The 25,688-nt window shown below is 40.6% G+C and overlaps 2 protein-coding genes and 1 long non-coding RNA gene across 6 annotated transcripts in view; 1 reads left to right on the top strand and 2 right to left on the bottom strand.

The window, feature by feature from the left end:
- gas2l3 (growth arrest specific 2 like 3) overlaps positions 1-5,662 on the bottom strand; it is a 30,386-nt gene extending 24,724 nt beyond the window's left edge. Inside the window, exon 1 of one of the 2 annotated variants that reach the window (XM_062982839.1) lies at positions 5,532-5,662. In XM_062982839.1, the coding sequence (XP_062838909.1) occupies positions 5,532-5,542 (11 nt within the window). In that variant the 5' untranslated portion in view covers positions 5,543-5,662. Of the gene's footprint in view, positions 1-5,413; positions 5,503-5,531 lie in introns of those variants that run through there. The other variant, XM_008110816.3, reaches the window with a different exon arrangement.
- A 4-nt stretch (positions 5,663-5,666) lies between these two features.
- On the top strand, positions 5,667-11,054 carry LOC134299589 (uncharacterized). The gene is made up of 2 exons (XR_010006805.1): positions 5,667-5,858; positions 10,455-11,054. It is a non-coding gene; the product is annotated as an uncharacterized LOC134299589 (long non-coding RNA).
- The window catches only part of nr1h4 (nuclear receptor subfamily 1 group H member 4), a 37,184-nt gene continuing 22,185 nt past the window's right edge, over positions 10,690-25,688 (bottom strand). For all 3 annotated transcript variants that reach the window (XM_062982841.1, XM_062982842.1, XM_062982840.1), the window contains 6 exons: positions 23,735-23,868; positions 23,363-23,461; positions 22,583-22,682; positions 20,744-20,890; positions 12,151-12,264; positions 10,690-11,365 (listed from right to left, as the gene is read on the bottom strand). In XM_062982841.1, coding sequence (XP_062838911.1) covers positions 11,127-11,365; positions 12,151-12,264; positions 20,744-20,890; positions 22,583-22,682; positions 23,363-23,461; positions 23,735-23,868 — 833 coding nt within the window. In that variant the 3' untranslated portion in view covers positions 10,690-11,126. The remainder of the gene's footprint in view (positions 11,366-12,150; positions 12,265-20,743; positions 20,891-22,582; positions 22,683-23,362; positions 23,462-23,734; positions 23,869-25,688) is intronic.

Here is a 25,688-nt window from a genome sequence, read left to right as displayed (position 1 = left end):
CATTGCTTCAAAGGGCCTTCAGCCCATTGCTTCTTTTGAAGTTAATACAACATCTATCCTCTCCTGGACCCAAATGGGCAGTCCCTCCCAGATCAGGGCAGTCAGCTAAAACAAAAAAGATTCCTTGACTTTTACAACAAACCATTTTTCAGCATTCTGTCCATACCCTTAGTCCTTAAGAAATTAATTCAACACTGATAGGACACAGACTCCAACTCTATCCTGAATGGATCATCTCAGGACTCATCTACACTATCATATAATCCAGTTTCAGAATGCAGATAAACTGCATTATACGATTCAACACTGACCATTACAATACAGTTCAAACTGGATTATATGGCAGTGTAGCTGTGGCCTCAATTGTCCTCATTGCTTCTCAGGGAAATAGGCACCGAGAATCTAAACCTGAAAAGTTAAGTGACCCAACTATGAAAAGAGAAACCACAGACACAATGTTACTTGCATTAAATAACATGGTATGTTCTTCTCCAGTGATAACAAAATTAATCTATTTAGTTTCCAATGCAATTTTGAGCATTTAAGCAGCTACAGTGCATCACAGAATTACTTTACAGTTTAAACTTCTCAAATTACTTCTATAACGGATACAAATTATAAATTCCTATCCTCAATGCCTCTAAATTTTCATGATGGAAAAGGGCAAACTATGAACTAAATGTAGCCCATTGAGAAGCAATATTGTTACTTCTTGCTGGGCTATCCCAGAGTTGAAAAGAGACAGTTGTTTCCAACAAAACTGGATTTTAGCTGAATATATCGTAACGGTGCTCCGTGCAGTCATGCTGGCCACGTGACCTTGGGGGTGTCTATGGACAACGCCAGCTCTTCGGCTTAGAAATGGAGATGAGCACCAACTCCCAGAGTTGGTCACGACTGGACTTAACGTCAGGGGGAAACCTTTCCTTACTGTATCATTTCATTACACAGGAAATGGAGTCACAATATTCCTATTTTAAGTATATTTTAATAAGTCCAAAAGGCTCATGACAACATTTTAGACAACTCGTGGTATAAAACAGCTTCTTATTTAGTCATTGGGACATCAGTTTATTTATGAGTCAGTGAGTGTCATAATCTGAAAAAAAAGTGACATTACAGCATTGATAGTCTGAAACACATGTTCTTTTACTCTACTTTTTGCCAAAGCTTAGTATATGTTCCTAGATACAGAATGGATATTTGAATCCAGATTCTGGTTGTTAATTAGCAACCCATTCCCTACAGATATCCAGCTTTAGTACATCTTGGGAAGTAAGAAAGGAAAGTAGACATCTTTGTATGTTTATTCTTTCTACTATGTGCACACATGGAAATCAGCTGAATATAGTCCAAGTAACTGTATACATTATGACAGGAGAGGATACAAATACAAATCTCCCCAATGTGTGGGGAACATTACCAAAATTGAAAGGATATACATTCAATGGCTTCTTCTAGAAAATATATGAGCACATCATGGGCTCTATTTTATATATCTAAAGAGGAAGATCTTGTAGTGCTGCAATATATAGCAACCCATTAAGAAGATTTCCTACAGGAAATCTTCCCACAGGTAGGAAGCAGCCAGGCTTTGAAGCTGTGAGGCTGTTCAATGCTGGTCAAGGTGGCCAACTACAACATTCACACTTGCCTCCAACAAAGACTTCTTTTTCCTACCCTGAATATTCCACAAATATATAAACCCCACTTGCCTGCCATAGATGTGGGCGAAACATCAGGAGAGAATGCTTCTAGAACATGACCATACAGGCCGGAAAACTCACAGCAACCCAGTGATTCCGACCATGAAAGCCTTCAACAACACAAGATTTCCTACACTTTACTAGAGTCAGCTTGGTGTAGAGAGAGCTTTCCAAACATTTTATGTTGGTGAAATACTTTTTTTTAGACAATTCGCAACACAGCAATTCAGTTTTACTAGCAATAGCTATATGCACAGATGTCTATTATATACAGCAAAAAGGGGAAAAAAAAGGAAAAGTATGGTATATAATATACTTTAAAGTAAGTTATAGTTCTATATTTCCTCAAGTGATATAATCACATATATTATGATTGTAATAGCAACGACTGGTCTCCTTGAAACAAAGTTCCATGTCAATAGCAACGACTGGTCTCCAGTCCAGTCGTTGCTATTGACATGGAACTTTGTTGCTATTGACACGGAACTTTGATTTACTTTGAATGATCAATTTTGAAGAAGAGTATTACAAACCTTGAGATCATTATCAAGATTATATTTGTTAAAATTGGACATTGAAATATGTACTTATCTGTACAGTTGGAATATATTAACTGATATTACAATAATAATATATGTGATTATATCACTTGAGGAAATATAGAACTATAACTTACTTTAAAGTATATTATATACCATACTTTTCCTTTTTTTCCCTTTTTGCAGTTTTACTAACAAACCAGAGGTTAAACCAACTCCTATTAAGCGATACGGACATAAACTGTAATAATGAAGTGTATGAGGACACAACATATTTCATGACAACTTTTCATTTATCAGCATATGTTTTAAAACGTATGATTTGTAAGATAATAACATACATTTTCAAGATTTTTTTGTCATTTTTCATTACGTTTGTACCACACACTACACATTGTAGCTGACACATGACAGAGTTTGGAAAGCTCTGCTGTAGAGGTTTGAGTGTTGGCCTAAGATACTTCACTTTACTTTATTTCAATAGATACTGCAAAGCCAGGGCTCCAATCCCCACTCGGCCATGGAAGCTGACTGGGTGACCTTGGGCCAGTCACACACTCCGGGCCTCAGGGGAAAGCAAAGGGCAAAACCTTTCCTAATCAATTCTGCCATGAATGCAAACCTCATGATAAGGTTGCCATAAGTCAGAAATGACCTCAGGCTACAAAACGTATGTTCTGTCTTGGTAAAGATAGGATATTAATAAAATAATAAGCATTATTCTAGTTTCTCATAAGTAGCTCTATAGAGCAGGCCTGGGCAAACTTGGGCCCTTCGGGTGTTTTGGACTTCAGCTCCCACAATTCCTAACAGCCTAAGGGCCTTTCCTTTTCCTTGTAACTGTCCTCTAGCTCCTAACACTTGTCTCTGCACTCACAGACTCAAGCCTCAATTGTCTTCTAACTCCTAACACCGGCTTCTGAACTCAGACAGACTCAAGCCTCAACTGTCTTCTAATTCCCAACACTGGCTTCTGCACTCAGACAGACTCAAGCCTCAACTGTCTTCTAATTCCCAACACTGGCTTCTGCACTCAGACAGACTCAAACCTCAACTGTCTTCTAATTCCTAACACTGGCTTCTGCACTCAGACAGACTCAAGCCTCAACTGTCTTCTAATTCCCAACACTGGCTTCTGCACTCAGACAGACTCAAACCTCAACTATCTTCTAATTCCCAACACTGGCTTCTGCACTCAGACAGACTCAAGCCTCAACTGCCTTCTAACTCCTAACACAGGCTTCTGCACTCAGACAGACTCAAGCCTCAACTGTCTTCTAACTCCTAACACCGGCTTCTGAACTCAGACAGACTCAAGCCTCAACTGTCTTCTAATTCCCAACACTGGCTTCTGCACTCAGACAGACTCAAGCCTCAACTGTCTTCTAATTCCCAACACTGGCTTCTGCACTCAGACAGACTCAAACCTCAACTGTCTTCTAATTCCCAACACTGGCTTCTGCACTCAGACAGACTCAAGCCTCAACTGTCTTCTAATTCCCAACACTGGCTTCTGCACTCAGACAGACTCAAACCTCAACTATCTTCTAATTCCCAACACTGGCTTCTGCACTCAGACAGACTCAAGCCTCAACTGCCTTCTAACTCCTAACACAGGCTTCTGCACTCAGACAGACTCAAGCCTCAACTGTCTTCTAACTCCTAACACCGGCTTCTGAACTCAGACAGACTCAAGCCTCAACTGTCTTCTAATTCCCAACACTGGCTTCTGCACTCAGACAGACTCAAGCCTCAACTGTCTTCTAATTCCCAACACTGGCTTCTGCACTCAGACAGACTCAAACCTCAACTGTCTTCTAATTCCCAACACTGGCTTCTGCACTCAGACAGACTCAAGCCTCAACTGTCTTCTAATTCCCAACACTGGCTTCTGCACTCAGACAGACTCAAACCTCAACTGTCTTCTAATTCCCAACACTGGCTTCTGCACTCAGACAGATTCAAGCCTCAACTGTCTTCTAATTCCCAACACTGGCTTCTGCACTCAGACAGACTCAAACCTCAACTGTCTTCTAATTCCCAACACTGGCTTCTGCACTCAGACAGACTCAAACCTCAACTGTCTTCTAATTCCCAACACTGGCTTCTGCACTCAGACAGACTCAAACCTCAACTATCTTCTAATTCCCAACACTGGCTTCTGCACTCAGACAGACTCAAGCCTCAACTGCCTTCTAACTCCTAACACAGGCTTCTGCACTCAGACAGACTCAAGCCTCAACTGTCTTCTAACTCCTAACACCGGCTTCTGAACTCAGACAGACTCAAGCCTCAACTGTCTTCTAATTCCCAACACTGGCTTCTGCACTCAGACAGACTCAAGCCTCAACTGTCTTCTAATTCCCAACACTGGCTTCTGCACTCAGACAGACTCAAACCTCAACTGTCTTCTAATTCCCAACACTGGCTTCTGCACTCAGACAGACTCAAGCCTCAACTGTCTTCTAATTCCCAACACTGGCTTCTGCACTCAGACAGACTCAAACCTCAACTGTCTTCTAATTCCCAACACTGGCTTCTGCAGTCAGACAGATTCAAGCCTCAACTGCCTTCTAACTCCTAACACAGGCTTCTGCCAATGCCTGCTATAGAGTAACCTTAACCAGCAAACTCTAATGGAGGTGGAGAGAAAAAATATACACAAAAAAAGCCCTGCCTTGCAAGGCACAAATGAGAAAAGCAATCCTCACCCTTCAGGGCCAACCTGAAACATGGGGTGTAATCATCCATATATACTTTAACAATAGCTACGGCTCAATGGAATCATGGGGGTTATAGTTTTGCAAAGTCTTTAGCCTTCTCTGGAGAAAAGTTGTCAAACTACAATTGCCAGAATTCCATAGCATAAAGCCATGGCAATTAAAGTGACATCAAATTGGATTAATTCTACAGGGCAGATACACCCATGGTGTAGCCCAGCGGTTCTCAACCTGTGGGTCCCCAGATGTTTTGGCCTTCAACTCCCCAGAAACCCTAACAGCTGGTAAACTGGCTGGGATTTCTGGGAGCTGTAGGCCAAAACACCTGGGGACCCACAGGTTGGGGACCACCGGTAGCCTGAGGCTGCACACCCAACACAACCCATTCACTCATCTCAGTTTTCAAAGCTGCCCAAGTTATTCTGGCACAGGAAGCAGAAAATCCCACCGTGACTCCCTCCGACTCTTCTGAGACAGCGTCTACACAGGAGAATCAGTGGAGGCTGTCAACACTTCCAGCCTCCCCGGGGCGCCTTTATCACCCGCATGCTCATCATCGGCCTCACCTGCCTGCCATCCGGGCATGGGTCCCTGCAGCCGCTGCCTTCGCGGCCCCTGCGCGGCCCGATTCATTCCGCCGCCTCCGCCCGCACAGTTCGAAAGGCCCAATCAGGCGGGAGGTGGGCGGGGCGAGGCTCGGCGTCACTCAGCGCCGGGTCAGAGCACGGATTCGAATCACGGCGCCCGCGGGGAAGGCGTCGCCTGGCTGGCTGGCTGGTTGCTAAGGAGGCAGCATCACGTGACGGGCGCTGGGCTGCATCTCCAGGGTCCTGCTGGTAGTCAGCTGGGCATCAGCTGAGGAAGGGAGAAGGGTGGCCTTGCAGGCCCAGCTGGTAATGGCCTTTTCAACATCTATATATACAGTATATGTGTGTTTGCACCACATCTATCTATACACACACCACATAGGTAGGTGGGATGTGTGTATATGCACCATAGCTAGACACACACCCCATATATGTGTGTATATGCACCATGTATGTCTATATATACACACACCATACACATATATGCACCCTATATATATGTGTGTGTGTATGTACCATATACATCTATACTATACTAGCTTTGACTTGCCCAGGCCTGGTATATATACCTACAGTATGTGTGCACCATATAATCTGTACTATACCAGGCCTGGGCAAACTTTGGTTTTACATATATAAATGGTACATATGTTTTTGAGATAGATAGATAGATATGTGTATGGCAAAATAGGTTTGCTTTTGGAAGTTTTACAAATATTTTCAAGCCATCGGTGGTTGAATCCATGGATGCAGAGGGCCACCTCCATATCTCTGGGTGTATATATACACACATGTATATATATGTGTGTGTGTGTGTGTGTATATATATATACACACACACACACACACATGCACAGTAGATCAGAATTCCCCAAACCAAAGCCCTGAGTCTGAAGCTACTTGAAGTAACATAACAAGAACAACAATCCTAATTAACTTGACTATCTCATCAGCCAAAACCAGGCCCACACTTATTGAAATACTGGTAAGTATATGTTAGTTAAAAGTGTCCTTCATTCAAAAAAATGTATTGTTCGTTCATGGTTTGTTTGTTTTTTTTTGCACTACAGCTAGGATGTGTGCATTTCCCCCCCAAAATATAGTCTGCCCCCCCCAAAAAAACTCCTGGGGATTGTGAACCAGCCTTCTGCTTAAAATGTTTGAGGGACCCTGCAGTAGATACACACACAGAGAGTAGACACTCAGTTAACCAGCACACATGGGGATTGGTAGGTGCCAGATAAATTTGGTTTCTGGTTCCTTAAGAGTTACTATTAAAAATAGGTCTAACTAATAATAATAGCTTATCATTTGTTAGGCCTATTTTTACTATACGAATATAATATAATACTAATATAATATAGTTTTACTGTATTATATGTGTATTTTAATTATTATTTAAAGTATGTATTCAAAATAGATGCCTGTTGTTTGAGTTCTGGGTAACCGAGAGCCTGCTACACAAACACACACACACACACATACATATAGTAGACTTCCAGTTAACCACTACTCAAGCAACTGGAACTCTCAAGCAACTGGCAAAAAAAATAAAACAAATAATTTGTTCAGTAAAAATGTTTCTATAATACAGTAAAATAGTGTTACATTGAGTTAAGTTTGTCTTTATTAGCTTTTAATTGTATTTTAAAATATTAATATCAAGTCACTACAACGTTTATGGAATAGTATGGGCTATAGTATTATTTTAGGCCTATTTTAATAGTAACTCTCAAGCAACCAGAAAGTACATTTATCCAGCATCTGCCATTCATACAGTTGGCCTTCCACTTCAATGGATTCAACCATCCACGGATTTTAAAAAACCTCAGTAGTGACCCGGCCATCCTGTTTCCACTGCTGACATACCATCAGCATTTCTATCCATGTTATGAACTGCAACCAGCTGCAGGTGCTTGAATCAACATGTGTATTTAAATATCCTCTGGCTAGTGCTATTGCATTATATTTACATTGTTTGATTCATGTGATAAATATGCACGACATGGGTTTGTTTTGGTGAATAAACAAAATTGCAGCTTTTGTTTCAAAAGTCTGTGCTTGTGTGTTTGCAATGCATGTGGGATTCATATATTTTTCTACATATGAGTATGTCCTGTGCACAGGTTAGTGCTGTTTCACAGCGACTTGGTCATCCATTAATGATGACTGCACATATGAACATTTTATGTGTAAATTGGCATGACAGGTATAAACAAGCATAGAGTTTTCACGTCTCCTCATGTCCCCTCGAGCACAAACTGCTAGTCTTAACGTTAAGATCCAAAAGGTTGGAAGTTTGCCAATCTAAAAAGAAATCCCAGAGGATGCAAGAAAACAAATCCCTTAGTCATCTGAACGTCTGGCCAAGTAAATTTTTGTGGAGAGCATTTTAAAAAATAAAATTGTCCATATAATACAAACATGGAGATTGTATATATGTAAGTTCCACATGAGGATATCATAGGATTTCTTAAAATGCCAGGTACATGCTGTAGAAGATACTTCTGCACCATGGACCTTCTCTGTTTAAAGATGAACCACACAACCATTCCTGGGATTAGTAGTTGGACAACTGTTAGTAATACAACATCACTACTCCTATGTCACAGACTAGTACACAGCTATGAAAGAGCAAATACTGTTTTCTATCTGGGAGGAGATGATTACAGCTATATTCAGAGAGAGCAAAGAGGCCTAAAGGCTGATTTTTTTTTTATCATGTCATACTGCAAGTTGCTTCTGGTGTGAGAGAATTGGCCATCTACAGAGACGTTGCCCAGGGGATGCCCAGATGTGTTAGCTGGGAGGCTTCTCTCATGTCCCTGCAAGCTAGAGCTGACAGATGGGAGCTCAACCAGTCTCGCGGATTCAAACTGGCAACCTTCAGGTCAGCAACCCAACCTTTAGGTCAGCAGTTCATCCAGCACAAGGATTTAACCCATTATGCCACCGCGACTCAAAGAGTGAAATAGGAATAGTAGATATTGTCATTAAATCAAAATAGCCAAGCATTTTGAACCCATGAGCCCAGTTCCATCACTTATGAGCATATTCATAGGACTGGGCTCACAGGGTCTTCACTAGCTATTTGGCCACAGTATGTTTCCTCTTTTTGGCAGCTGAATCTGTACGTCTTCCCTTCAAAGGCATACCACCTTATCACACTGAGAAATTTCCCAGTCATAGCACATTTCAGCCTCTTTTCAAACATGGAGGGGCACGGAGCTAATCACATGAGTTAAACTACTTTTGGCTATCATGAATAGCCCTCCTTGGTTGAAAAGAGGCAGAAGTGTCCTGAAAGGAGGGAATTCCGGCAATCAACCTTATCACATTGAGAAATTTCCCCCTCGTAGGACACTTCTGCCTCTTTTCTATCATGGAGAGGCATGGAGCTCATCACATGTTCCAGGGTTGAAAAGAGGCTGACATGTCCTGAAAGGAGGGAACTCTGAACATAAGCCAGCAATTGTGTTCAGAGCTCCTAACTCTTATCAAGACTTTACTCCCATGTTTACAAACTGAGTCCTGAGTCCTCTCGGGGAGATAAGGCAGAATATAAATAAACAACAATAACAACTCCTCCTCCTCCTCCTCCTCTTCCTCCTTCTTCTGAAAAACAGGTGCTATGGGAACCATCTGTTTCCCATCCTGTTTCATTGCCCAACTGTCAGCAATGGTTTCATCCTGAATCACTTGCTCTTGTATCCTATGGGGTTTAGGGCAGAATAATTTTATCCTGGGAGCCCCGGTGGAGAAGTGTGTTAAAGCACTGAGCTGCTGAACTTGCATTCCGAAAGGTCGCAGGTTCAAATCCCGGGAGCGGAGTGAGCGCCCACTGTTGCTCCAGCTCCTGCCAACCTAGCAGTTCGAAAACATGCCAATTTGAGTAGATCAATAGGTACCGCTCCGGCGGAAAGGTAATGACGCTCCATGCAGTCATGCCGACCACACGACCTTGGAGGTGTCTACAGACAACGCCGACTCTTCGGCTTAGAAATGGAGATGAGCACCAACCCACAGAGTCAGACATGACTGGACTTAACGTCAGGGGAAACCTTTACCTTTTTAAATTTTATCCCATGGAAAGAAGTGGTTTTAAGCTGGTGTCAGTCTCCTTTAATGTAAGGGGCTTTGGGCAGAGCAAGGGATCTCTTGGTTTTCAGATATTGTTGTTTCTCCTGATTAAAAACAAAAAAGTAATACTGACCCTTTGATGAATGTATTGCCCCCTCTTAAGTGTCCACATGTAAGTGTGATGGAGAGGCAGAACTTGAAACTGGACTGCTGATGATATAAGAGGGGTGATTCTCTACTCTTGAAGGGATGGTAAGAAACGGTTTCCCCTCTCAATGTGATGAGGTTGTTAGGATTACAAACATGAACTCTATAAAATTTTGATTTTGTGAACCTGTGATTTTAACTGATTTCAGCCCATTGTTTTGTTGAGAGGGAACTAAGACAAAAATGAACCAAATGAACCCTTTCTTCTTACACTTTCTGCTCCTTGCCAATTTCCAACACATTTTGAAACCTCAAAGCAGTGGTTCTCAACCTGGGGTCCCCAGATGTTTTTGGCCTACAACTCCCAGAAATCCCAGCCAGTTTACCAGCTGTTAGGATTTCCAGGAGTTGAAGGCCAAAAACATCTGGGAACCCTAGGTCAAGAACCACTGTCATAAAGAATGAGAAATCCATATTCTTAAAGTTGTGCTCTTATGTATACTTTGATACAGAATTTAATTATAGATGAGAGGCAGACTCCCCCCGGTTAAAGGGTCCACGCCAACAGGAATTATCTTATTAGGCCACATACTGGCAAGCAGGTGAAGCCAATGATGGACAGTACCACAGACAAACGAAACCTTTCATTTCTTCCCCTCTTCCTTCTCTACCTAGGAGGCTGTTGGAGGAAGGAAGACCTCTTATTCTTGCAAAAGCTTGGAATATCACTGGCAGAGGGTCATACAGGATCAGACTGGGCCACAGGTTTCGCATCCTATTCTTGACTGATATCACAGAGACTTCTTTCCAGATATATTTAGCTATAACATTTCTCCTTCCCTTCTGCAAAGCAAAAGAAATAGCTTTCCCAGTTAATATTTCTTCTATGTTTAAACAGAAAGAAGCATACTTGGGCAGAATAATATTTACTGAGTTCTTATAGCAACTACAAAATTGTCAATAAAACATTTGGACTGAGCAGAATGTAATGAACACACAGGGAGAGCTCATAATTCTGACAGAAGATATGGAGATACAATCAGTTTACTTGCAGAAGAGGCAACAGGATAACGACTTCAGACATGTATTAGGAATTTGTTGCTTTTGTTGTTCCAAGAGGGCAGTGGAAAGCTGGAGAACAAGACCATCACCCCAGAATTTCCAGTATATGTCTTTTAGATAAAGTTTGTTAAAATAGTAACTGACAAACTATAATAAGGAAAATTTACTATAAATTCTTTTAGTTTCAGGTGATAAAAATTGATATTGAAAACATATGCATGAAGTCAGTTCCATTTTTCCAAGTAGAGGTACATGTGGTTAGGGTTGCAACTGAACCCATTCTTATTACTGGACATCCCATATTTCACAAAGAAGAGGTGTAAACTTGTGATCATTAACTCTCCAAGACATCAGCATGTCCGCGTGATGGTGATTAAAAGTCCGTAGTTCTGTAAGACGACCCAAGAGGCAGGCAAAATGTTGAGGGTTGTCGGTATGATAAAGCTTGCAGAACTTCTGCAAAACTTCCAGCAGGGGCTCTTGAAGCCTTTCTACAGATTCCCTGTTCTGTATATATTGCCGATCTATATTTTAGATTAAAAAAACCACACAGGTGAGAAAGAGACAATTATGAATATTATTTCAAGTTATATCACAGTGCTACAGTCAGAAGCAAATAAGAAATGTGCCCTGCTCCTGAAAATTTCCTTCATTTTCCCACATTTGGGATTGCAGAAATTAAGATACTGAAAATAATTAATATCTAGAATTTTCACATTTGCTCTGTTCTCATTTCCTTGGTAGCTTTGCCTTTACCTTTTCTGTGGTTGCCTAAAATTCATTCTAAATTAATGAAAGTTTTGCGTTACTGCAATGCTACAAATTTGGGAAGGGGGGGATTACTTGGGGAGCAGAGTTTTATTTCGGAGTGGAAACGTCCTCATTTCACCCACAACCTGGCTAAAAATGTTAGGAGTTGTTGCTACTCCTATTATATTGGCACCACATGTCCACAACGGTGAGACCAAACTGTGCACCTTTAAATAAACAACAACCCTGCAGTCATGTAATATGTCATATTCAGTGCAGGAACTTAATTCATTTCATTTTTTCATTTTTTTTGATCATTTTTACATAAAACAATGTGAGTAGAAAACTGTATTGGCCTTAGGAGCTGGATCCCTCCGGATTCAAAATAGCAGCTGATATCCATTTCATGGATGAAATGAGGTTGTGGGGCTTTAGCTGAAGTTCCTCCTGTGATCTCTGCTCTCCTCTCTCTCTTCCAGATGCCCAATCCCACAAATGTACCTTTTATCATTTAAGTTACTCTTTTTATAAAATGTAATTAACCAAGGAACTGAATTACCTGGAGATAAGATAACTATTGCTGTGAGTAGAGCATACTCTTCTTGTGTCATCTTCAATTCCCCAATACTCTTATAGAACTGGAACATGGGTGTTATGTAGTCATCTGAAATACCTGTATTAAAAATGGGAAATGTCTGTTTAAATGTATTTAATGTCTACCTGTACTGTAAGTCATTGCTAGATTCCATGTGGTTCAGTGGTGTCCCACCATATGCTGAACTGCAGCTCCCATTGTTCCTCATTATTGGGCATGCTGACTAGGGCTTGGACAACTTACTGTCTAATCACGACCAGAGGGCTGCAAGATTCCCATCCCTGTTGTAATTGAACAAACATTAACATAAAGGATGTAGCACTTTGGATATGCAAAGAGTTTAATAATCCTTATAATCTTTCTTCTTAATACCATATTGTAAGGCCGGGATTTTCCCCACTTTGCAGACAGAGAAATGAAAGAGAAAGTGATATGGCAATGAGGCCTGTTGATTCCAGTGGGACTTAAGTGATTAGGAGCAAAATGTTTGCATAAATGCATCATGTTACCAGTGCATATATGGTGAGTTCTTAATTTAAGTTTCATGAATTTAAGATGGCTTTTCTAATATCAAGGAGGGTCTGAGAGTAGTTGTAAAACTGAAACTTTCAGAGCAGTTTTAAAACTTGCAACAAAGCAACCATATTTCATTATAAGCCTTAATAAGGCCCTTGGGAGTACTGCATAGACTTGACATATTTCAGTAATAACACATGTTATTCTCATCTTGTGGGAAACAGAGAGAAAAGAATGCTGCTAAAACTAGAAGAACTATGTTGCAATCCAGAATAACTGGAACTAAACACGATTCCACACCCACATTAAGCAACAGCCTGAAACCTAAAGCTCAAACAGTGGGAAACTCAGTTCCTTAAACTATGCACACATGCAGAGACCTATTAAATTTGCTCTCTAATTTTTTTCAGCCTCTTTCCTCATTGGGTTGCTGTGAGTTTTCGGTGGTGTATGGCCATGTTCCAGAAGAATTATCTCCTGCCTTTTCATCCACATCTATGGCAGGCATCCTCATTTTCATCATTCCCTCCAGTGTGCATTCCTTTTAACCACAAGAGGGGGCTACTTTCTTACATAAAATAAAGCACATCAGCGCTTCTTAACCTATGAAAACAACATTTTCCCCACATCATTTTGGGGAAATTTCTTAATTCTTTTATTGTATCAAGTTGTAAAACAGAACGAGGCTGCTAAGTCTAACTATTGATATGATTATTGTGATGCTAACTTGATACAGCTGCCAGACAGATTGTCTATTTGTTCTTTGTAGAAGACTATCGTTTATTAAAGTCCTTCTCCTTCTGATAGACTATTCAGTCCAAGTATACAATCAAGCTAGGAGAGGCTGTAGCAATTTGCTTTTGCTCATTCATAGGGTCTCTCCTTCCTGCAAACTACCTTTTCACTTAGTTACAGCCATTGTAGCAAGCTGGGGACAAAAGAGGGAAGTGAGAAAAAATGAATTTTTTAAAAGCAGAAAAATTGGAATGACATAAAATTAATCAGGACTGTTCTTGTCAAATTGAGACAGTTGGGCTGTATTTTTACTGCCTTCCTTGGTTGCAAGGTCTTATATATGAGTGGCAAGAAAATATAGCACCTTGGTTAGAAAATTCCTCCAGGGAGAAACACAGGCATGGATATTCTATCATAAAGGCATGTGAATACCTGGTGTTGGAATTCAATCAAGATGCTTTAATAGATTTGTTGTCTAGAGAAAGCTGGAATTAAATCTGATTTAAGCCCAAGCACACTGGTTTAGATGGCATGTGATAACCTATCTACATTATGTTTATGTTTCTCCATCGCTTAGTCCAAACATCCTTAAACTCAATCCAATGTACTTCTGGAACATGGCCACACAGCCCGAAAGACATACAACAACCCTGTCAATCCAATGTGTAAAGAATATGGAAATTAATTTAAAAAAATTTAATAGCAATTAAACAGAAAGATATATGTACCTGTGGCCATCACTGCTTCCCTGGATTGCTGCAGTCCTCACCAGGGTGCGGTAGCGCCCACTTTGGGAATCACTGGTCTATACCAAGCACCACATGAACTCTTTTATATTTTATCACTTTTAATAAAATTATTAAACTCTTTAAAATGAAGGGAAATGTACATGAACCCATGAACTCCAGTAACCTCTCTTGAGCAATTTTAGATGCCCCTTCCACGCCCTGTGTGAGAACCAGAGGTGGGACATAATCCTTGGGACAAAGGATTTTCCTGGATCTCAGTGGTAATCCAGCTGCCCAACAGTTCCCTTCCAGGGATCTCGGCTATCCGCAAGACAAAGGTCCACGACAAAGCTGTGATTACAATCCCATTAACAAATATACATATTTGGGACTTTTCCTTTGTCTCTTGACAACATGGAAAGATGTCTGGGACAACAGTTCCCATTATGTTATGTTGTAATTACTGTATTTACGAATTTAGCACCAAAATATCACGATATATTGAAAACATTGACTACAAAAATGGCTTGGATAATCCAGAAGCCTGGATAAGCGAGGCTTGGATAAGTGAGACTCTACTGTATTTTCATGCTGCACAATATAGCGGTTTCACTGTTAGGCTATGGGTACATCTACACTGGAATCTGACACCACTTTAACTCCCATGGCTCAATGCTATGGAATCATGGGAGCTGTAGTTTTTCAAGGTAAAATAGTGCTGGGTGGTAAAGGTAAAGGTTTTCCTCTGGCATTAAGTCTAGTCGTGTCTGACTCTGGGGGGTGGTGCTCATCTCAATTTCTAAGCCGAAGAGCCGGCATTGTCCATAAACATCTCCAAGGTCATGTGGCCAGCATGACTGCATGGACTCCCATTACCTTCCCGCCGGAATGGTATCTACTCACATTTGCATGTTTTCGAACAGCTAGGTTGACAGAAGCTGGGGCTAACAGTGGGAGCTCACCATGTTCCTTGGATTCGAACCGCCAACCTTTCGATCAGCAAGTTCAGCAGTTCAGGGGCTCCAATAGTGCTGTTGCCTTATCCTATTAGCATTCGGCTATGGCACTTAAAGCAGTGTCAAACTGTATTAATTCTACAGTGGACATACCCCAAGACTCGGGTACAGGATCTGAATCCCTGGCCAGACATTGAAAGCCACTGGGTGACCTTAAGTAAGTCAGCTTCAGAGAAAGCAAAGGCCTCTGAACAAATCTTACCAAGAAAACTTCATGATAGGGTCAACACAGGGTTGCCATAAGCAAGAAATGACCAGAAGGCACACAATGGTGTGTGCTTCCTGGTATAGGGACTTTGTGTGACAGTTCTTTATCTCTGTTCTCAGGCTCCGGCACATTCTATATTAATGTTCCCATCTTCAGTAATAAGCATTAGATTTATGCACTTATTACAGCTCCATGTTTGAATTAAGAAGAAGAAAAACAGCTGTGAGGGGGAATGTTTTGTGCTAATTAATTATGACTAAGGCTGTTGTTAATATGGATGAAGAGATCTTTCATCTGGATAGGTCTGAAACTGCCAGTGGATATTAAATCAAAGAGTAAATGAGCTTTTGTTTTACTAGGAAATGTGTATTAATTACTCATTGTGTTATAATACAAATTTCACATAATCTTATCTATGCAGTGTTTTCCCAATTCCAAATTCTTCATCAGAAGCTTTAGTTCAAATTTATTGAAGTTTTAATCAAAAATGCATTTCAAAGAATACAGCATCAACTCCTATTTACTGTTCATTTTGGCCAGTAAGACGGGAATAGGAAATGCATATCCATCAGTGTTATTCTTGACTTTAAATGCCATCATCCCCAAAATTTGACTATGTTAACTAGGGTTAATAACAGTTGTAATACAACAGTATCTGAAGGGCAGTACAAACAGTACCCAAATTACGTGTTTTAGTCATGTCTGGAAACGTGCTGAGAAAGTGTGGTTTTTTCCAATGCCACTTAGGAAGTTTCCATGGATGAGTGGGTTCTTGCACTGGATCGCAAGAGTAACACTGAAATCACTTCACCATATTGACTCTTGTGCTTTAATTAAGTAATACAGATGGTCCTCCATATCCATGGATTCTCTGTCCACTGAGTTAACCATTCAAAGCTCAAAAAAAATCAGAAAATTAAAATTAAGAAACCAAAAAACAAATCTTGATTTTGCCATTTTCTATAATGGATACGATTTTACTACACCACTCTTAATTGGACTGGAGGATCCATGGATTTTGGTAACAATTGGTATCACTTAATGGCCCCGGTATTAGAAAAATACATTCATCTAACCTTTTACAGAAAGTTGCAAAGAATATAGCATTACCCCATAGAAACTATTTGACCTATAATCTTGCAACAATAAAAAGCTGTACTTCATCAGCAAAAGGATAACAGTGCTGAAAGGTCATCATCACTAGATCGCTCAAGTTGATTTATCGCACACAAAATGGTAATGCAAAATAGTTGAGGGGATCATAAATGTTAAGAGATGGCAGAAGCACCAGAAACAGCACTGTGGCAGGTGACAAAACATTCCATATTTCTGCTATTGTGTTTGGTTTGCATAGCAACTGACAATGAGACTTAGCTGACAGCTTGACATGTAGCTTCACATAAAAGCCATCCAAACACAAATATTTATTTCTTCAGAATAAGTTTGGACTTTTTGCTAGTACACATTTAAATGATCATAGTCATCCTATGTAAGTTAGGACTATATTCATATATGATATAATTATTATGCAACAAAATGCCTGAGCCCTTTTGGAGTAGGATAATAGCATTAGTGTGATTACATAGAAAACCTAGTGCATTGTGCAATAGAATCATAGAATCATAGAATCATAGAATCATAGAATAGTAGAGTTGGAAGAGACCACATGGGCCATCTAGTCCAACCCCCTGCTAAGAAGCAGGAAATCGCATTCAAAGCACCCCCGACAGATGGCCATCCAGCCTCTGCTTAAAAGCCTCCAAGGAAGGAGCCTCCACCACGGCCCGGGGGAGAGAGTTCCACTGTCGAACAGCTCTCACAGTGAGGAAGTTCTTCCTGATGTTCAGGTGGAATCTCCTTTCCTGTAGGTTGAAGCCATTGTTCCGTGTCCTAGTCTGCAGGGCAGCAGAAAACAAGCTTGCTCCCTCCTCCCTATGACTTCCCTTCACGTATTTGTACATGGCTATCATGTCTCCTCTCAGCCTTCTCTTCTGCAGGCTAAACATGCCCAGCTCTTTAAGCCGCTCCTCATAGGGCTTGTTCTCCAGACCCTTAATCATTTTAGTCGCCCTCCTCTGGACGCTTTCCAGCTTGTCAACATCTCCCTTCAACTGTGGTGCCCAAAATTGGACACAGTATTCCAGCTGTGGTCTGACCAAGGCAGAATAGAGGGGGAGCATAACTTCCCTGGATCTAGACGCTATTCCCCTATTGATGCAGGCCAGAATCCCATTGGCTTTTTTAGCAGCCGCATCACATTGTTGGCTCATGTTTAACTTGTTGTCCACGAGGACTCCAAGGTCTTTTTCGCACACACTGCTGTCAAGCCAGGCGTCCCCCATTCTGTATCTTTGATTTCCATTTTTTCTGCCGAAGTGAAGTATCTTGCATTTGTCCCTGTTGAACTTCATTTTGTTAGTTTTGGCCCATCTCTCTAGTCTGTCAAGATCGTTTTGAATTCTGCTCCTGTCTTCTGGAGTGTTAGCTATCCCTCCCAGTTTTGTGTCGTCTGCAAACTTGATGATCGTGCCTTCTAACCCTTCGTCTAAGTCGTTAATAAAGATGTTGAACAGAACCGGGCCCAGGACGGTGCCCTGCGGCACTCCACTTGTCACTTCTTTCCATGATGAAGACGACGCATTGGTGAGCACCCTTTGGGTTCGTTCGCTTAGCCAATTACAGATCCACCTAACCGCAGTTTTGTCTAGCCCACATTTTACTCTCTTTACAATAAAGAGAGAAAGTTCAAAAGGGAAAAAATGGGACATGCCTATGCAAAATGTTAAGTAACAAATGAAAATATATTGTATGGTCATCATATTTGTGCTAAATTAAAAGTTACAAATTCTTCAAGGAAGTATCTCTGTTTCTACAGCAAAGTCATTGCAATGAAAGTGAAGTCAATTGTGACAGAAGTTGGAATTCTGTCAGTTTTTTTCCTTTTAGTGCCACAGTACTGCCTATAAAACTTTAGAAATAGCATGTGCTAAAATATCCTTTTTAAATGGAGTTTATCACAAAGTCATGCATTGAATCCTGTCCCAGTATCAGTCCCAATGTGGTCGGCGGGACTTACTCTGTGTGTGTGTACGAATCTGGTATTAGAAGAGATTGTTTTGTCTAGTCTCAGTTTTAGACTAAGGCAGAATATGGACATTTGGTTGAAAACTCTTTTTAACACTAATTTAGTAGCAACAGAGGCATAAGCTTCCAACAGGCCCAGTTTGGCAGGGCCACTCCTGATTCATTTTCTGTCATTTCACTTTTTCAGCTGCTTTTTAATATGCCGACTCTTGTAAACTCAGGCAAAAACAAAACTCGGCAGGCTCAAGCAAGGGAAATGCAATGAGCTCAGTAGGCTAAGTAGTCTCAAGCAAAAGCAAAATTTCTATAACCTTGCCTATCTCATCTTTTCTTGCTTCTTTTGCAATCTTGAGCACATTCTTAAATTGCTTGGTCACATTTGTCCCGGTTTTCATCTGTTAAATGTTGGGGGGGGGGGGTTGCAGTGGGCTATAGCCAGTGAACAGACTTCCACTTTTTCAGCTGAGTTTGCTTGTCCCTTCCTTCCCCTGCACCTCCAAAATCTACTTCCAAGGTCTCTCAACTCTCCAGAATGGATATTGTGATGTCTCATGGGTCTCAGAGTTCTGATCCTAGCGCCATCATGGATAATGATGACGAAAACATGAGTTTTCTGCCGTCTCAGCAGGAGACGGATTTCTTCCAGATGCCTGTTGTTGACGATTCTAACCAGGACCTCATTAAAATGGACCTTGAACAAGTTTCTCCCAGTGCCTCTCCTCCCTTTGCGAGAAGAGAATCCTATGCTGCGAGTCAGGGCCAGAAAGAACTATCAAGGAGAAGCCTCAGATTAGCAGCCAAACAAGACGTTAATTAGCTAAGTTTCTCCTGGGAATTTGCAGGGAGGAACGCAGCTGCAGGAAGATGTGTTTCGCTTCGCTTTCCCTTGGGAAAGGAAGCTCTGGACACCTGCTTTGCAGGAAGATTGAAGCTCTTAAAAGTTACCCACACAGGGGAATCCATGCGGAGTCAACAGATCAGCTTCAGGAATAACTTCAGTTCCAGCCTAGTGTGGACTGCGTTTTAAGTCTGCAACTTCAGTTGCCCTGCCTTGCCTTGCTTTGCCTTGCCTTGCCTTGCCTTGTCAAGTTTTCATGGACTATCTCGTCTTGTTTCCAGCCTTGGATTTTGTCTCAAGTATCTAGCCTTGTCTCCAGTTCTTGCTTTGGACTTACTTTGGACCTTAGAAACATTTTGGACGTTTCCCCACTCTACGGCTTGAAAGTAGAGTGTGTTTCGGTTTTGGGATTACAACTTTGAACTCTAATATAATATATTGGACAATATATTGGGGCCGGGCTGTGGCGCAGCTGTTGAGCAGCTGCCTTAAATCACTCTGACCATGAGGTCATGAGTTCGAGGCCAGCCCGTGGCGGGGTGAGCACCCGTCAATTAAAAATAAAAAATAGCCCCTGCTCGTTGCTGACCTAGCAACCCGAAAGATAGTTGCATCTATCAAGTAGGAGATAAGGTACCACTTATAAAAAGTGGGGAGGCAAGATTAACTAATTTACGACCTGTTATGAGGAAGTGCCGTCAGTGTGGATGATGAAGCAGCTGCTCCCCCCTGTGGCCAGAATCGAACATCCCCTCAGAAGAACGTTAACTTGCCTCTGCGTGTGTCTCTCTGTCTCTGTTTGATGTGTTTATGGGCATTGAATGTTTGCCCTATGTGTGTTATAATGTGATCCGCCCTGAGTCGTAATATAAGATAAGTTGTAATATAAGATAATCATAAGACTTTAATAAGATAAGACTATCCAGCTCTGATTACCTATATACTCGAGTATATGCCGGCCTGAATATAAGCCGTCCAGGACCCTCACTCAAGTATAAGCCAAGGGGGGCTTTTCAGCCCTAAAAAGGGCTGAAAAACTGAGCTTATATTCGAGTATATACAGTAATCCAAACAAACATATTGGCAACAGTAGACCTTGCACCATCGTTATTATGTCATTTGGAATAAGTTAAATGGGTGAAATGCAATTACTGGAATGAACGTGATAGAAGTACGTTTCATTGCCCCAATTTATTTATGCATATCCTTGAACAAATATAGCTGGTTGTAATGAGACAGTTTTCTCAGGACGTACGTATATTTTTATGATTACAACTTTACTTGTTAACCTTTGGACTCAAAGATGACTGAGAACTTATTGTTGAACACTTGGACGCATGATATTCATATAATGGATGTATTCCCCCCCCCCCCCTCCCTAGCATTCCAAGGACTAGCTTGGTTCCTGTTGCTGTTAATCAAGGCCACATACCACTGTTGCGGATTCTCTCTTCCAGGAGGTCAGCATGGCCTGTAGGGAGTTTCCTGTTGAAAATCTCAGCTGACCGAAGGAACATGGCTTCCACAGCAGAACCCTTTAGCAATGCGATTTGATCCTCATGGTCAAGGGTTTGGAAGCCTAGAATAAAATATGAAATTACCACATTACGAAACTAGTATTATTCTGATTGCAAGATGCTGAGATGGGTGGTAATTGAGATTGACTGCTGAAAATTGCTGGCCTTCTGCATATTTAGCACAAAATCCAGAGCATGAAATAAATACTTTTTAAGAACGAGAAGTACCCCGGCAGGCATAGTCCACAACAGAGAGTTTTCAAAGTTCAGATCAGCTGGATAACTAATGACAAGATGTTGTGTTTGAACAATGTATGCTATACTCTTTCTTAGTAAGGTAAAGGTAAAGGTTTCCCCTGACGTTAAGTCCAGTCATGTCTGACTCTGGGGGTTGGTGCTCATCTCCATTTCTAAGCCGAAGAGCTAGTGTTGTCCGTAGACACCTCCAAGGTCATGTGGCCGGCATGACTGCATAGAGTGCCGTTACCTTCCCGCCGGAGCGGTACCTATTGATCTACTCACATTGGCATGTTTTCGAACTGCTAGGTTGGCAGGAGCTGGAGCTAATGGCGGCTGCTCACACTGCTCTGGGGGTTTGAACCTGGGACCTTATAAAAATAAGACCTTATTAGAATAGCTTATAAGGCTTCTATTTCCTCATTGGTCTCACTGCCTTTTCTTCCTGTCAGTTTTATATTAAGAATTAGAATTATATATACAATGATGAATTATATAGTGTGAAATGTCTTGAATGTATGTATAAAGTACATGCACATACATTGTGTGTGTGTGTGTGTAGTTTGCATGATAGCTGAATGAATATACTCTAGTCGTGACTAATAACACAATTCATGCCAATATGCTTCTTATTTTTTTATCATAGCTGCTTTGCAGTGATAGCATCTTTCCTCACCTTTCTTTATTTGATATGGAACACCACCTTGGATGAAGATGTTCTAGTTTATTTTTTTCCCTTAGAGATATGGGATGTTATCTCTGTCTATGAAGAAGCAATTGAAGCAGGAAGAGTAGCAGAAAAGGGAGAGGAAAAAAGGAGAGTTCTGCTCTCTTTTCAACAACAAACTCACCAAAATTAGATTAGAAGTTTTTTTGTGATGGTGCACTGCTAAGTACTATGAACACATATGTTGAAATGTAAATAATTAATACTGGATAACTATTTCAACAGTAATGGATTGAAAGCATTCCCAAAAACATTATCAACAGGACAAATTTTGAGGAGACTATTGAGTTTCTTCAGGAGCCCCTGGTGGCACAGAGGAGTTAAACCGCTGAGCTGTTGGACTTGCTGACTGAAAGGTTGGCAATTTGAATCCGGGGAGCGGGGTGAGCTCCCGCTGTTAGCCCCAGCTACTGCCAACCTAGCAGTTCAAAAACATGCAATTGTGAGTAGATCAATGGGTACTGCTCCGGCAGGAAGGTAACGGCGCTCCATGCAGTCATGCCGGCCACATGACCTTGGAGGTGTCTACGGACAACGCTGGCTCTTTGGCTTAGAAATGGAGATGACTCCCAAAGTCGGACATGACAAGACTTAATGTCAGGAGAAAACCTTTACCTTTACTATTGAGTTTCTGATAAAGGTAGGTTGGCTTTGTTTTCTCTTTTTATGGTAAAAGAAATATGTACATATTATATAACAGTTCTAATAATACACTGCTATGGTACTGTCCACATCTTCAATGGAAATACAGATGGGAAGAGTTTGAACAAAGGAATCTAAGAAAACATACCTGGTAATCTTTTGGTGAATTCCACAAGAACTTGTACATGACTAGTGGCCATTTCTGTTAAGATGAGAAAGTTTTCTTCAGCACTGAATTCCTCTTGTAACTGAGCATTAAAACAGAATTGCATTAATTTTAATAGTATTGGAAGCAGTAATGTTCAACAGTTCCAAATGACTGGAGGGTTTCAGTCACAGCCCATGGTTGAAGAAGCAGCAGAGTGCCTCGCCTCACAATTTCTAGGTGAAGCTACTCTCTGATTAAGATCACAGCACACATCCTATCTAAAAACATTTTTATCAACAGTTTTTAGGTACACTATGTGTTAATCTTTGCCATATGTTGCTTTGGATCCCATACCAGGAGAAAGATGGGAAAATAAAGGATGAAAGGAAGAAAAAGGAAATGAAGTTGTTATCGGGGTTGCTGTGAGTATGGCCATGTTCCAGAACCATTCTCTCCTGATGTTTCACCCACATCTATCACTGACATGTTTATCTGCATTCAGAACCTTTTATTCTGGGTGTTGGGGACTTCCGGTTTGGCACTAGAGCAGGCTGCTGCTCATCAACAGATAAAACTTTTAATAGACTTTTAACTACTTTTAACTACTCTGTGTGTTGCATTTGAATAGAGCGTGTGTCCATATTTGTAATACATACCATACAAATCCACAATGCAATGAAAAACATTTTCTAGAATAATCAGAATTTGTAATTTCAGTGTTCTGTGGAAAACTATATTCTGAAATATTTGGATACATATTGTATTACAGGGTATACTCACAAGCTTTTTAGAAACTTCAGGAGGGATCCGTTGTTTATTATATGAATCCATGATATAGTGCAGGAGATTCTGTTGTTCTGGGGTTAGTTCTACTTTCTCCTATACTGGCAATAATAAACCATAAGCTTTAGTAACTGAGTATAATTATGAACATCATGGTTTACTTACACTGAACAGCACTGAGATATTGTGATTAACAGGTTCCAATAGTCTGATTTATAGAAAGATCACATTTTTGATGTCACCAGTTGAATAACAGATCTGTTTATCTATTGAAAATTGTTATGAAATCTGGAGATTTCCATAATTCTAATCCTCCATGCTTATTTGTTTCACCAAACAATGTTTTCGATGCTACCATAATTGTATTACCTTGTAGAATTTGGTTGTAGAGGACACTTGCTTCACATCAGAACCATCAGTATCTTCACCAGTTGACTGATCTAGAGTCTGTGATGTATTTTTTCTTAGCCGTTTTGACTTGCATTGAATTTCTGTTAACAAACCTAAAATATCACTTTAAATGATTAGGTAGAATGTATTTATCTGATAATAGAATATATCCTCTTATATGTAATATATTTCTTTCCTTCATTTCCATTATTTTACTGTCATCGTTTTGTATGCCAGCTGCAACCTGACTTGAACAGAAGGAACCTAGACACGTTTGTCCCTGATACAGTATTGTAACCTCCATTTTAGCCTATAGCAATGAACTGTATACTTGAAGATGACTAGGAAAATGTAGGTAATATAGAATATGAGGCTACAAAGAGATCTTCTTGTAGCACCTTTGAGACTGAGAAAAAAAAAGTTGGGAAGATAAGCTTTCATAGGCCTTTAATCAATTAAATGCTGCAGATTGGCCCTGTAAATGACCACAGGCACTATCCCAAATTTCTTGAGTTATCTCGTTCACCATAAGTTGAGATGATTAAATAGCAAATAACAACAAGAAATTCTCCATGAATATTGACAGAACACAAAAAACTTGGTGGATTTCATCCAAAGTTCTGAAAATGGACTTCCAGTCATTCAATGGAAGGCTCACCTCTTCTCTAAAACCTCTACAGCAGTGATTCTCAATCTGTGGGTCTCCAGGTGTTTTCGCTTACAACTCCCAGAAATCCTAACCAGTTTACCAGCTGTTAGGATTTCTGGGAATTGAAGGCCAAAACATCTGGGGACCCACAGGTTGAGAACGAGTGCTCTACAGCACCTTTGGGATGAATGGAGAGGCCTCCTCTTAAGCATCCTCTTGTGAAGGCAGACTCAACAGATAAAACATATTTACTATATTAAGAGGTGAATGAAGAAATTGCCAGCACATTAGTGAATTAGCCAGTGCCCGCAGGACTGATGACTTGAAGGTTGGGTTGTTGATCTGAAGGTTGCTGGTTCAAATCCAATCCAGGGAGAGTGTGGATGAGCTCCCACTATCAGCTCCAGCTCCATGCGGGGACATGAGAGAAGTCTCCCACAAAGATGGTAAAAACATCAAAACATCCAGGCATTCCCTGGGCAACATCCTTGCAGATGGCCAATTCTCTCACACCTGAAGCGACTTGCAGTTTCTCAAGTCGCTCCTGACACAAAAAAGTGAATTAGCCATATACTGTAATCATAAAAATCCTGTGAATTATGGTAAGATTACACCCCATCATTATTTATTATTTTTTATTAATTTATAGCCTGCTTTTCTCCCCCATCGGGGATTGAAAGCGGCTCTTCTCCACATATCATTATTCTAGGTATCATTCCTAGGTACTGTTAATGTATGACATTTTACAATGGATGGTATGAAGCTCTTTTTTTAAAAAGATATGGAATCTTACATCTTTCGCTATACTGCGTGAATATGATGTTCCTTAACTTCACTAGACACTCTGTCCTAGCAGAGGAACAGGTAAATGTCAATTCAAGGACACCACCATAATAATTTAAATTAAAATATTTTTTAAACAATAGGGTCAGTTGTGTGCCCTAGGTTTGAGGCTACATAACAGGAAAACTGTTTTTTTTCCAGAAACTAGATATTGTTGAGGAAGATATCAATGAAAATGCCTAATTCAGTGGTGAATGCTTTTAATATCCTGTATATTATAAAATTATGCACCATAGAAAGAAAACTTCCTCTGTCCCTGAAAGAAGAGGAAATTTAAAGGATTAAAATAACAGCTCCACATAATATCTGGAAGGAGTAAAAGAGTGTTTATGAGAATGAAGCAGGAACTAGATTTGGTACTGACTTTCATTACTAGTCATGTGTTGGTCTTTTTTTAATAATATATCAAGGTGAAGATGCATATACAACATAGGCTTGGAA

Source organism: Anolis carolinensis, chromosome 5, assembly GCF_035594765.1.
Source record: "Anolis carolinensis isolate JA03-04 chromosome 5, rAnoCar3.1.pri, whole genome shotgun sequence".
NCBI classification, from domain to species: Eukaryota; Metazoa; Chordata; class Lepidosauria; order Squamata; family Dactyloidae; genus Anolis; species Anolis carolinensis.
This window is presented reverse-complemented; position numbering and strand designations above follow the sequence as displayed.